The sequence below is a fragment of the Barbatula barbatula genome, assembly GCF_947034865.1.
Source record: "Barbatula barbatula genome assembly, chromosome: 24".
Classification (NCBI taxonomy): Eukaryota; Metazoa; Chordata; class Actinopteri; order Cypriniformes; family Nemacheilidae; genus Barbatula; species Barbatula barbatula.
Genome location: NC_136787.1, coordinates 10,664,576 through 10,677,764, shown reverse-complemented (window position 1 = coordinate 10,677,764; position 13,189 = coordinate 10,664,576). Strand labels below are relative to the sequence as shown.

The window sequence follows — 13,189 nt, the reverse complement described above, 5'->3', positions numbered from 1 at the left end:
CGATGTCATTTATTCTGCTGTTGGACCTGAACAAAATGCTTAAAATAATTTGTAACTAAACATCTACGAATTATGGATTTGAACCCCATGAGAGGCGCTAAGAGACGTTCTTAAAATGAGAAAGCACTTCCTCTCAGGGTCTGCCAGAGGACACCCGCTCTGTAAACGAATAAGGCAAAGTTTTAGCTGCCGTGTCCCTCGAGGGTCAGTTAAATATTGAGACAGCACTCCTGACCGCCGCCTCTCTCTCCTTCCTGAAAGAGTCGGAACACAGGAGGAATTAAAATGTGATGCAAAGGTCTTTTTCCTCAGTCAAGCAGCCCGGTTATTGATGATCTGTCAAATTAAGTCATGTCGCGGGAAGACTTATGGTAACAATTTAAAATGAAACAGAAAGGAAAAAAGAAAAATCATTAAACTCTGCCACAGAATATGAATTACGAATAAGTCTCTCCTCATTTTTGTATTTCAATGGCGGGAGACACTTAAAGTAATCCTCTGGAACCCTTGAGCTGCATACGTTTGCCAGAATGAACACATCGTGCTGTTTCCCACAATTCACTGCAGATCAACTTTTAAGTATGATGGCCTGGTTATAAAATGTTGCAGTGTAATGTCTTGACGTAGATGTCTTGGCGTCCACGACGCACATTCTGAATGACTCTCAGCGGATAACACCTGCATTTGTTTTCACTCTATTCAGGTTCATCCTTTCTCTCCGCACGCCCACTTTTTTACCCACAATTAGAAGGCGTAATTTGTTTTGAAAATCTAATTAAACTGTGCTGACCAACTGGGAGGCTCCGCTGGCCCTTCTTGGCTTTAGATCAGCTCTCATGAGCGTCCAGTATGTAAATTAGCCTTTACAGGTCATTTCAGAGGCTGCTGTGCGGTGCGGAGGAATGTGGAAGACAGACTAGAACCAAATTGCTGTTTAATTTTCATGTACATGGAAGAAGAAGGGAAAGAACAGTTGATTTGGGTGTTTATTGTTTATTTATATACCGTAGATCAGGGGCACAGTTTGATAAAAGCTCATTTCCATTAAGGGAATATTACATTTATTAAACAGTGCATTAAGTGGATATTTTATAGCATTTAGCAGGCCTGTTTTTGTTGCTGGTCGTGTGTCACGATGAGATGTGCTCGTCCAGTGTACAAATTTCAGCATCATCTAGCGGCGAGGTTGTGAATTTCACAAAGAGGTCGTCACGTTTTCGCTTCTTTGGCAAAGGAGATGCGATATTTATGAAATGCGATCTATAGAGTAGTTTGTCCGTTTAGGGCTACTGTAGAAACAACATGGTGAATTCCATGTAAGGGGACCCACTGTGTACGTAGATAGAAATAGCTCATTGTAAGTTTTTTGGGTCCTAAATAAGCCTATGCATGGAGTAAAGAACAGAAACAGTCAAATATTTTAAACACATGACACAGTAATCTTCATTAAGAGGGAAGACAGCCAACGCTAAAGTGAAATGGTTTAAACTTTTGAGAGAGACAATAAAATAGTCATAAAACACTCACAGGGTGTATTATTAACCTACGCTGGTGGCTTATGGTTATAACTAGTTGCACAGGAGAAATTACAGAAGAACAAATGATCAAAGTTGCATATATCGCTGCTGTCCTTCCGAAACCTCAAATGTCAAAATTTGCTGTTTTTCAGGAAATAGATAAACACTGTACTTCTTATATGATTAAATACTGTGTTGTCAAAGTTGACAAGTACATTTTTAAAACTTTTAGTTTGGTTAGATATTTGGCCAGTGACAAACATAGAGAGTGACTAAAAGTAATTATTCATTATTACAAAAGTTCCAATCCTAAAACGTGGAGGTTTCAGAAGGACAGCAGCGACATATACTGTACATATAATACATATAACATACTGTCATTTCTGCACCACTAGCGTCTCCAAACAAAGTTAAGATTTGGTCAGGATGTCCCTCGAAAGAAAAAATACAGTGCCATAGAACCATACTCTTTACACATTAAGAGAAAAAGATTTCACGCATTACTTTTTACTACAATGTACATCATTTTATCAAATTGAAAATAAAAAATAAAAAGGTCATTTAAAAATGTATAAAATCTAAATATAAAATGATCACATTTGTAAATTTGGACATCAGTTTTCTATCAGACCCAGACTAATGGCTCAGACTAATGTTGATGTATCTGACGGTAAACAGCTTAATATCCAGCCGAGTTTCTAATCAAGTCTAATGAGCTCACATTTAAACTCATAATTTGGTTAATAACACCATCTTTCCATCCCACTGCATTTTACAATTTATGCGTAATTTGGTTTGCTTCTGGTTGATTGTGGTGGAACATTTGAATCCAAGAACCGGAGCAAATCATGCATGCCGCAATCAAATCACAAATACCATTGAAAAGCTTGTGCAGGTTTTCATACTACAATATTTCTTGGGAAGTTTCCATTCTGTTTGCCTCCCACATAGACTTTTTCTCATAGGTTGTAATTCATAGGCCAACCATCATTTTGATCTTTTCGATTGTGGAAGCACACCTGGTTGGCCTGTAAATGTACATTTTCATGTTCGATTGTACCATTAAGGTAAAGCTTTCAGATTCAGCACTTCTTCTGTTGCTCTCCTTCAACAGCTCTCTGACGTGTAGAAGATCACCGAAGCGTTCATCCATTCTACACTCAGCCCACGCTCACTGTCGCCTTTTAAAGCATTTATATAAACACATCCACGATTACTGTAACAATAATATCCCAAAACAACACACACCGGTCTCAAGGGTCCGTGTCCCAGGAGTCTGCATCAGCATGCCGTGTGGAGTTAAGAGCAATGCTCACCTTGAAATGTCATCTTTATGAACATGGCCGCCCCTGCTGCTGCAGCCCCCATAGAGTTCATGGTAACCCCCCGCTACATGGATTTGTTAAGAGAGTGTTTCCTACATGTTTTTCCTCTGTAAGTGTTCCTTTAAGAATTCATGTGGCTGCAGGGGTTTGCGCTCGCTGGGAGCTGTTGCCGTTTTTAGCGTTGTTTAGTCGCAGCTGGATTGAAAGCCTTTTTCTCTGATGTGCCGTTGGCGGGTTTATACCACACTGCCTTCAATTTGTTCAATTTGCCGGAGCCGCACAATGACGGGGACGGGGGAAGAAATTATAAATATTAAAATAGGAATTTGCGTGTGGCGCTGCAATATTGAATCAGGGGGGAGGGAGCGTCGCAGGCCTTATTAAAAGATATTGTGTGCTGGGGAAGAGGAAACATATCATTTTACCGCACGCAAATGCATCTCAGGCCTGGTGTATGTTTAGGTGTTAAGATATCTGATGAGATTGCATGTAACTACAACACGGACGCAGATAATCGACAGAAAAAAAAATGAAAAAGACAGGGTTTGAGTTACAGGAAGTCAAGATCTTGGAAAGTATGCAAATTTCAAACATTCAATTTAGAAATCTAATGCCCATTTGAACCGAGGGGGCAATCATTTTGATCTATAATTTGTGTAATTTCAACTCTCTAAGTGTAGAAATGACTCTTCATATAATTAGAGATTAGTGGGTCCCACAGAGTCCCAGGACGGCTCTCAACATGGCATCCCCATTGTGCATTGATAAAAATAGAGCTAGGAGAGCCGAGGATAGCGGAGGGCTAATTATCACGACACGCGAGATTCACAGCCGGTATCTGAGCACACCCGTACAGATAGTCTCAATAAGAATGACAAAAAATCTTTTGTCAGAATGCCACCCAAAATATTTTTTCACGGACCCCGGCCGCATATAACCTCGTGACAGTAGACAAGGAGTTAAAGCGAACTGAACTCAAGTTAGATGCACCTGCAGCGAGGTACTTTTTGGACCTTAAGTTTGATTTATCGATGTCATAAAAATGTGTAGAATTTAATACTACAGCCTTTCACTGTTGGAAATTCAGAAACATGCGCCTGTCAGATACGAGCAGCCCTTCCACATTTCAAATTTCTGCGAGCCGATAAACGCGTGATAGAGATCTGCACATATTTCGCTTTTTATTGTGATTGATAGTCGCAGGAAAGTCAGACGGAGCTTGTGGGTTTTATAGTCCACCTGTAAACACAAACAAGAAAGAGAAGAAGCAAGTCTATGATGATGTCCATCAAAAGGACGTGAGGGAGACGCCCCTGCCGACAGTGGGATTCTCCGTAAATGAAATGAGATCTGGTTTGTTTCAATGTCTCTGGCCTTGATTTTATTTTGGCTTTGTGTGGCTGATACAGTAATAGCAGACAGTGATTAGGTGGCTCCCGAGGCTCAAAGAAGAGCTTGGATTAAAAGCACACGCTGTGGTGGATGCTACACGCACTGTCAATTATAATATACTACTCCAAATAGCACTAAGCGGAGAGATAATAAAGAACCGCAGCTTACAGATCCGGAGAAAAAAATGAGAGGTTTATCTGAGTCTGTGTTTTCCGACCTTTGTACATTTTCCCTATAGGGCTCTATACGCCCTCATTGAATGCAAAACGGAAATGTTTTTCTTTTGACTCGTAACGGATTTATTTAGCAGTAAGAGTATTAAAATGACTGTGATGACCCTTCAATAGCAATAATAAATACTGTTGGTGAAAAAAGGGACGGAAACAGTACTGCAGAAATAATGTACATCTGTCTCCGTACGATAAAACGTTGTTATTAACTGTACCTTTTGTCCATGTATATTTCTCTCTTATAGATCCTAATGCCCTGGAGCAACGTGGGCCAGATCACGCTTTGATTGGTGGAGTAGTCGCCGTCGTCGTTTTCGTTACTTTGTGCTTAATTATTGTATTGGGACGCTACCTGGCGCGACATAAAGGTGAGCTTTGAGTTGCATTGCCCCACTAGATTTTCTCTGGGAAATCCAAAATAACATTAAATACTTATTTAATAATTATTGTATTGATTGATGATCTGTTCATTTAATTACATAAAAATGTAAAATTATGCATGGAATGAACGAAATGGGTTCGCACTAGAAAAATGGGTGCCAGTCTAGGTACTGGGCCTGTACCAACTAAAAAAAAGTACGGATACTACATTTGCCCACCCATACCGATAGCCGATGATTCAGAGTTATATGTGCCAATGCCGAGACCAAAGCCGATAGCCAATAGTGTGAAATTTTGCCTTTATCGACCGATATCGGTGTATCTCTAGCATGGGGTTTGTTTTACAAAGTGTTGGGATGAAAAATACAGACATGCCAATTATGACGATATGCTGAAACTTATTTCTTTTGATAATTTTGAACAAGACCTTTTGCTGTTTTCATAAAAACACTGTCTATAAGATGTATCGATCAAAGCTCCATCACCAGATGGACAAACACAAAAATTGGACCACTAATCTTTCTATTAGTGCTGGGGAAAAAATCAGTCATGGCACTGTGAAGAATTGTTTTTTATTTTATACAGTATTCAATCATCATCTATAAATATTGGAGTTCAAATTTGTAACTAAAAGAGACAGAACTAGCTAAATATAACTTACTGAAGCACCCAGTCATTATCCAACACAGACTTTGAATTTGTAAAAAAGGAAACAAACGTATCCGTAACGTTTTAGTGACATTTGCAAAATCGCGATCTTGTGTGTTATTTCAGGCACGTATTTGACAAATGAGGCAAAAGGAGCAGATGACGCCCCGGACGCAGACACAGCCATCATCAACGCAGACGGCAACCACGCGCACGCAGAGGAAAAGAAAGAATATTTTATTTAGACTGCGAGCGGTACTCCATTCCTTTCCTCCTCTCCTCTTCCCCGCATCGTGTAGGAACTTCTTCAAGACAGCAGAGGATTCTTTTTCCATATTTCTCCGGCATCATTTACTTTCGCTTCGGTTCCGTTGCCTTCCCCGATAACAGCTGATCTCACCCGCTACTTTTAACAAACAAATTATTTGCTGAAGATGTCACCTTTTGTAACCATTGTATAGCTGCAAAACACCCCAGTATAGTACGAGAATCTCCAAATCTGAAAAAGAAGAAGAAACCCCAGCCATTTTTCAGTAAGGACTCACCTCCATTTTCTCACAGTGCCTAAATATACAGACGTCCATTGGGTTGATTCAATGCCTTTATGTGTGTCAGTAGACCTCTGATTGGTTGTTTGCTTTGTATCTTCAGCGTTATGATTTTAAAAACGTTCTGTGCTATAGTGTTGCTTTCGGTTTTTTTATACTTTTCCCTTTTTTGTTTGTGATTCATGCTGAATACATTTATTGTGATGTTCCTCAAAAAAAAAAGATGTACAGTAGTCGAAATATACTCAGACTTGAAATAAGGGAGGTTCCCTTTTTATTCTGCAGATTTGTAGGTGTTGATAATGTTATTGGTACGTAGAGATGCTCCATTCTCCAGCTGACCATTACATGACGTGAAACTGACAAGCTCACACTAATCAGTATTTTGTACTTGAAATGTAGATATTGGTAAGTAAATGAATAGTTCCACAGAAGGTCTTAGTCAATTACACACAAAACTCACTTTGTATTTTAGGTTAACTGAACTTTATCACCAGATAAACAAGCAGGTTTGTGAATTTTCAACCAGGCAGGAAAGAAAGAATTCATGACGCATCGCTTGGTTCCTATGACACTTGGTTCTGCACTAGTCTGTATATTCCTGCACTGATTGGCCCCCAGCCTATGAGGCTTTCCATATAGAGCGTTGTCATGGTAACAGATCCACGGCCGAGTGAGGGGTGGGAATCGTACAGTATGTCATCCTTTCAGCTGTTTACACAACCGTTGTGCCGAAGATTCTCATAACACCAGAAAAAAAGTGAAACATTCAAGTGCAACTATATTTCAGTGCTGTAAAATATTCATCAGTCCGAACAATTTATAGGTCCCAAAAAATGTATGCAAAATTTCACACATAAACACATGGAAAAACATTGCGCTAAAAGTGTCGCCCTCCTGCTCACTATGATGTGAGTTTCGGCCAAACTATAAAACAAGCACAAGACATCTTATGAACGAGGTCAAATGCGCAGATAACACTGAGAATAACGATTCAATTGTCATTATCCAAACCGTATCGATACCTGTCATACAGCCACTGACGTTGCAAATGATGTTGATAAATGGTTGGAAGTGTTTCTGAAATTACGGTATCATTTTTTGTTCTTACGTTGATTTCTACAATGAATAGACAACCTTGCTAAGGCTGTATAATATATCTGCTAAATGTGGTAACGTGAAAATTGTTGTTAGACTTTGGGATCCCTAATTCCATCAAGTTTGTATATTAGCTGATTTAAATATTGGTGGGGAATTTTTTCTTTGATTTGTCTATTTTATTTGATTTGTCTTAACTTCACGGCTTTCCTTTTAAGCTCAAGGCATGTATATAATGTATAAGTATCACATTTTGGTAAAAACATTTTTGAAAGAATTTTAAGTTATTGAAAACCACAAGCAGCATTTGTGAGCAACGGATTCTTATTGAAACGGCGAAGCTACACACTTGTTTGAATGGGAGAATTCACACATTTACAACCTGATATTCATTTCCTGTAAATGATTAGCGTTCATGGCTACCAGCATTACTGTCCGTAAAGTTGTTTATTATCATTCTCACATAGGACGACATCCCTGAAGCTCCCTAAAAACTATAGCTCAAGCTTTCATTTAAGCTTTAAAGGTAGACTATCCAAAACAGTCTGTTTTAACCACAATAAACTACAACGACACGTATCACAACCATATACAAGTTTCAAGTATAAGTGTCTTGTCACATGCATCTATCATTTTTGCGAATATATTAATGGTGTGGAGAACGGTCGGGTTCACTGGGCTGTTTACATACTTGTTTAGGGTACAAAATAAAATCAATCAACCTGAGGCTTATGAAATGAAACGCTGACATGCTTACAGTACATGCTTCTGTTATTTATTTCTGTTTTTCTCATGCTCTGTGTACGGTCGATCGGCTCGATACCATCTGTCTGCATAATAATCACAACAACTTCTGATCCTGACCTGACGCTGCCTTCTGTAATCAGTAAATCACATACTATTATCAAGACAATGTATCTCAGATTTTCGGTTATAGGATGCGATCAACATTTCCAGTTATTAATAAATCAGCTTCTTTTATCACCATGATTGCCTATGTGTTTGTAGTGAGAGTTACGTCAGTACTGCTCTTGACTTTCACCCAATGCCTAGTTCGGTTTCTGTTCTTTAAACTCACTTTTATACATTACATGGTATTTTCTCACCTTTTTTGTATACTTTATTCGCTTTTTCTTTATTTGAATCTCCAGTTTAGTGCTTTTGGTTCAGCTGTGATTAATACAGTGTTCATAGCTACGGGGCAATAACTATCATATAATGATGGGGGCATGTCTCCCCCCCCCCATGTTTAGATCAGTGCTTATACAAAAAAGAAATGTCAAAATGTTTAGTTCTTAAATGATTACATTGGCCCTCAACAATCCTGAATATGTTGATGCTTAAACAGCTCCAACAAAGCCACAAGAAGTGTCATTATCATTTCGTAAAGCGATAGTTTACCCCCCAAAAAATGTTTATGTCATAATTCTGCATTTTATTTCAAACCTGTGTGACTTACTTTCTTCTATTGAATGTTTGCATCCGAACAACAGTGGTACCCATTCACTTGAATTTGTTTTGAGTCCATACAATAGAAGCGAAAGGGACCCACCGTTGTTTGGTTGCCAGCATTCAGCATATCTTCTTTTGCGTTGTGACAAGAAGGTGAGTAAATGACGACAAAATGTGTCTTTTTTGGGTGAACTATCCCAATTTAATGCACGTCATTCAAACCTAACAGAATTCCATGTCCCGCCTCAAATTTAGTGAGGTACAGTATGTGTAGAAAGACCAGAAGAAATTCACAAAATACAAAGCATGCGGAACACTGACAACCAATCACATTTGCATACAGTATTTTCACATCTCAGGTACGAACCAGGTTTTATTTTGATTTTGACAACACGTACGAGTACCTCACACACTTGTTCATTGCTGTCTTCTGCATCTCTGTACATGCATTTTTCCCATTCACATATCTCCAATACACCGACCCCAGACAAACGCACAAGCTTTATCTCTCCATCACGAAGTGAATCTTGTTTCCAAGAGGTTGCGATACGTTGCGAACTTTAGAGCGGAAACATACTCGGGCTAATTTAGCTTGTAATGTGTTACACTGAAAGGGCAGCTGTCATAGCGAGGACAAGCTCCATGTAGGTCAAGATCAAATAGTTTGAGGGAGACTCTAATTTCACAGTTTTTCGCATGGCCTTGCTAGAATTAGCACCTATACCGCCGACACCACCACACGCACTGTTCCAAAAAACTCCTGTAGTTATGAAGTTGAAAAAATAAAATCCTACTTAAATTTCACTCGAGCACACCATGTTCCTCTCGCGTCTCAAAAACATCCAGAGTGCCAGTGAAACAGATGTAGTGGGTAGCATATTGCGCTCTGGTAGAATCGAGTACCCTGTTTAAAGAGAAACGGCCTCCCTCGCTCTTGAAATGATAGTGGCTTCAGAACACAAACGGGTTTGTGCTTCTTGTAGCAAGCTGAATAAAAAACGCCTCATTAGTGTTTCTTTTTCTTTTATTTGTGTTCCTCGGTGTATTCAGTTGGTTCGAGATTCGATTTTAAGCCTAATTCACATGTATGGAATGAAATTGTTAAATAAATGAATACCAAAATCTCCAGGCTGTTTTTCTTGCTGTCTGAATGACATCATTAATCTCCTTCATCTAGTCAAATTGGTACTCAAAATTGTGATTTTTGTTCCTAAAACAAAATGGTCCTTATAGACCTAACGTATAAAATCATATCCATAACATTTTGCTTATGAGATATCGAAGACAAAAGTTTCTTATCTCCAAATTGGATGAAAAATTAGGTTGCACCGTTACTTGAGAATGTTCTGGATTGTAATATAACGGCGATATGGCTGCTGCTGTGGAGACAGACACAAACTATGAAAGATAAAGCATGCAGCAGACCCCTGAGGGAAAGTGAGACAGAAGCCCTCAGGGCATGAAACTGCCATCATTGTGAAATCACCACAGGGGACATGACTCCACATACACACACACATACACACCGAGGTCAACAGCACCACAAAAAACAATCGCTTCCATTTCAAAACCACTTCATAGGTTGGCTTCGACTGTTATGACTAGACAGATATACGGATGACAAAGAACAGGCGTGGAATATAATTGTAAAAAAACATAAGTCAACTTTGATGGGGCTCGTTTTACTTTAATAGCCGGCGCTACCTTGGATTTGATGATTTAGCCATGACATATATTTTGTAGACCAGAACAACCATAGACGAGGCAATGAAACATGTGCCATCACAAGAATCGATTATAAAATATATTGAGCATCCTAAATAAATGTTCCCAGTGCAATGCAAGTAAAGCCCTTAATGGCGGTTTACGTGACAAAGCCTTACACCCGTTTCAAATGTATGACCACGATACAAACATTATATATGTTAACTACTTAGACTACTGTGGTAAAACATGCTAACCTTGTCTTTGCATGACCATGACCGTGTAAAGACATATTTCTCAAGGTGAAAGGCAGTATTTATGTGACGAAAAATCAATATGTTAAAAAATGCACAGGTAATACACAGCCAGGTCTCCATCTAGAAGAGTACCAGTTTCACCACGATAGGTTTGCAGGTTACATAACAAACACACTTGGCGTTTTAAGAAAAATAGAAGTCACATGTTTGCTTATTGTACACTCCAGAAATAAAATAGTGATATATAGCACTAAAAGTGGTTCTTTAATCGTAATCATATAGGAGAAACACTTTTAGTGCTTTATAGCACCAGGGGCTTCAGTGGTTCTTCAGAGGTTCTTTGGGGGGACCGAGGTGCTATATAGCAGCGCTGAAGAACCATACAGGGTAGGGCGTAACATGTTCTTTATATGGAAACGCATAAGAACCCCAAATATATGGTTCTACTGTACAGTATATAGCACTAAAAGTGGTTCCCCATATGATTACATTAGAGTGTATACTGTATATGAGACTATATATACATATACATACAGAAGGGGTCCCAGTACATATATATATATATATATATATATACATACATGTTGAAGCTCCTAAATGACATACATTTGTTATAAAATCCATCATTAGTAAGTCATTCAAACAACCCCAGCTCATGTGGATGAGGTTTGTGATTGATGTAGTTTTCTGGAACGTCAACATTTTGGGACCTTTATACTGTATGCATGAAAAGGGAAATATTTTTATAAGAAATCTTTGGGTTTGACTGAAGGATGGAGGTAATATACATCTGGGATGCATATTAAGCATGTTAGTAAGCATGCTAGGATGAGCATAAATCATTTATAAAGGATTTATAAGAGAATTTTATTAAAATGTTTCTGTGAACTATTCCCTTTAACAGCAATCCGCAGAAGCCGACAACAAAACTTATTTTGAACCCAGAACGTTCCTTTATCATCCACCAGTTGCCAAAGTGGGAATCAACTACTTTTTAATTAAACAAGTAGAATGAACTCAATTACTTAAAATAATTGTCATAAGGGTGAAGAGTAATCAGCATGTCATCAAGTCCCTCCAAATCAATAGAGTAGAATTAAACCCAGCTGAATGCAATTGTGATAAGAGTTTCCATTCAATAAAGGCTCCTTCCCGTCTCATTTTCGACACAGATAAGATCTAATCCTGCATGTCACTCAGTAAACTCAACATGTTCATCCCTGTCCAGAAAACATTAGAGCTGAATATGTTTTGTGTCAGGTCTGAAGAGAAATGAATGATGTAGTTTTCGAGTATTGAGACTTTCACCTTTCTTATCAATCATTTGCTGGACATGTGACCTTCTCAGCTGGTATTTTGGAGTGATGGGAATGCCATCAGCATCCAGAAACCTTTTAAGGGGGTTTTAGACACCTACAATTTGTAGAGGTGTCTAAACCTCATGAGGTTTAGACCCCTTGATAGGAATACAGCAAAAAATAAAACATATCAGTCAAAATAACTTAATGGGATAGTTCACCCAAAAGTCATCAGTTTATACTGTAGTTTACTTACTCACCTTGTCATTCCAAACCTGCTTTCTTCTGTAGAACATAAACAACGTTATTTTGAAGAATGTTGGTTACCAAACAACACTGGCATCAATGACTTCTACTGTATTTGCCATAAACCACTCAGACATTTCTCATCTTCTTTTGAGTTCCACAGAAGAAAGCGTTATATGGTTTTGAACAACAGGAGAATGAATAAATGATGGCAGAGTTTTATCCCTTATTCAACTTAAATAGCTATCTTGAAATAAGCCTTATATCTTCAAGCCTGTCAATTTATGGATGTTTTGGAAAATATTTTTTTTTATTTTTACTGGAAAACAAGACACGATAAATGATAATGCAATGACATGAGACTTGTGAAATCTCTTGTTGGATCCGTAGTTGATTCATTTGGGTTTAAACTTGTATTGTGTCTATTGTCAAATCCATCATCTTCTGAATCTCTATGGCTCTGTGTGACTATATTCACTGACACTGTTATCATTCATCCAAGGCGTCCTCAAGTATAACTACAGGGGCCGCTTACCTTGATCTTAGCGCTGCGCTAAAGTGCCTTATTCAAAAGCACAATAGCGATAGAGATCTTTCAATATCTCTCCAATTCACAAGCTGACCCAGCCTGAGTCACGTCCTCCCAACCACATAGCTTCCACCACCCTATTCTGCAATCGAAGCTATCAATCAGACCGCATCTATCTCCAAGGCAGTCTTTTACAAGGCACATCATTTTTTAACTTCCCTGAAATTAAATACGGTGTCAAGAACAACAGAAAGCGTCTTTCTAGACTCCAAATAAGGATGTATGCATTGATTCAGTAACGTAGTCATGTGTCCCCGTGTGAAAGATGAACAAATGCTCGATGTATGAAATGGGCTTTTGAATGAAACGCTTTTAATGCATATTTTATTCGCATCAAACATGCCAGCATTGAACTGAGAAGGCAGAAATGGAGAAAACATGCATATAACATGTTCACGAACGAGGCACGGGGAATCTTTCAAACGGATTCAACACTGTTCTTTGTCTCTGTGGCGTGAATACATTTTGCCAGAGATTGTGGTGTGCCTGTCTGAATGTTTTTTG

The 13,189-nt window shown here is 38.6% G+C and overlaps 1 protein-coding gene across 4 annotated transcripts in view; it reads left to right on the top strand.

Annotated features, from left to right (window-relative positions):
• Window positions 1-9,709, top strand: part of cadm2a (cell adhesion molecule 2a) — a 279,639-nt gene extending 269,930 nt beyond the window's left edge. For all 4 annotated transcript variants that reach the window (XM_079447823.1, XM_079447822.1, XM_079447824.1 and 1 more), the window contains 2 exons: window positions 4,710-4,832; window positions 5,620-9,709. In XM_079447823.1, coding sequence (XP_079303949.1) covers window positions 4,710-4,832; window positions 5,620-5,738 — 242 coding nt within the window. In that variant the 3' untranslated portion in view covers window positions 5,739-9,709. The remainder of the gene's footprint in view (window positions 1-4,709; window positions 4,833-5,619) is intronic.
• The last annotated feature ends 3,480 nt before the right edge of the window (window positions 9,710-13,189 follow it).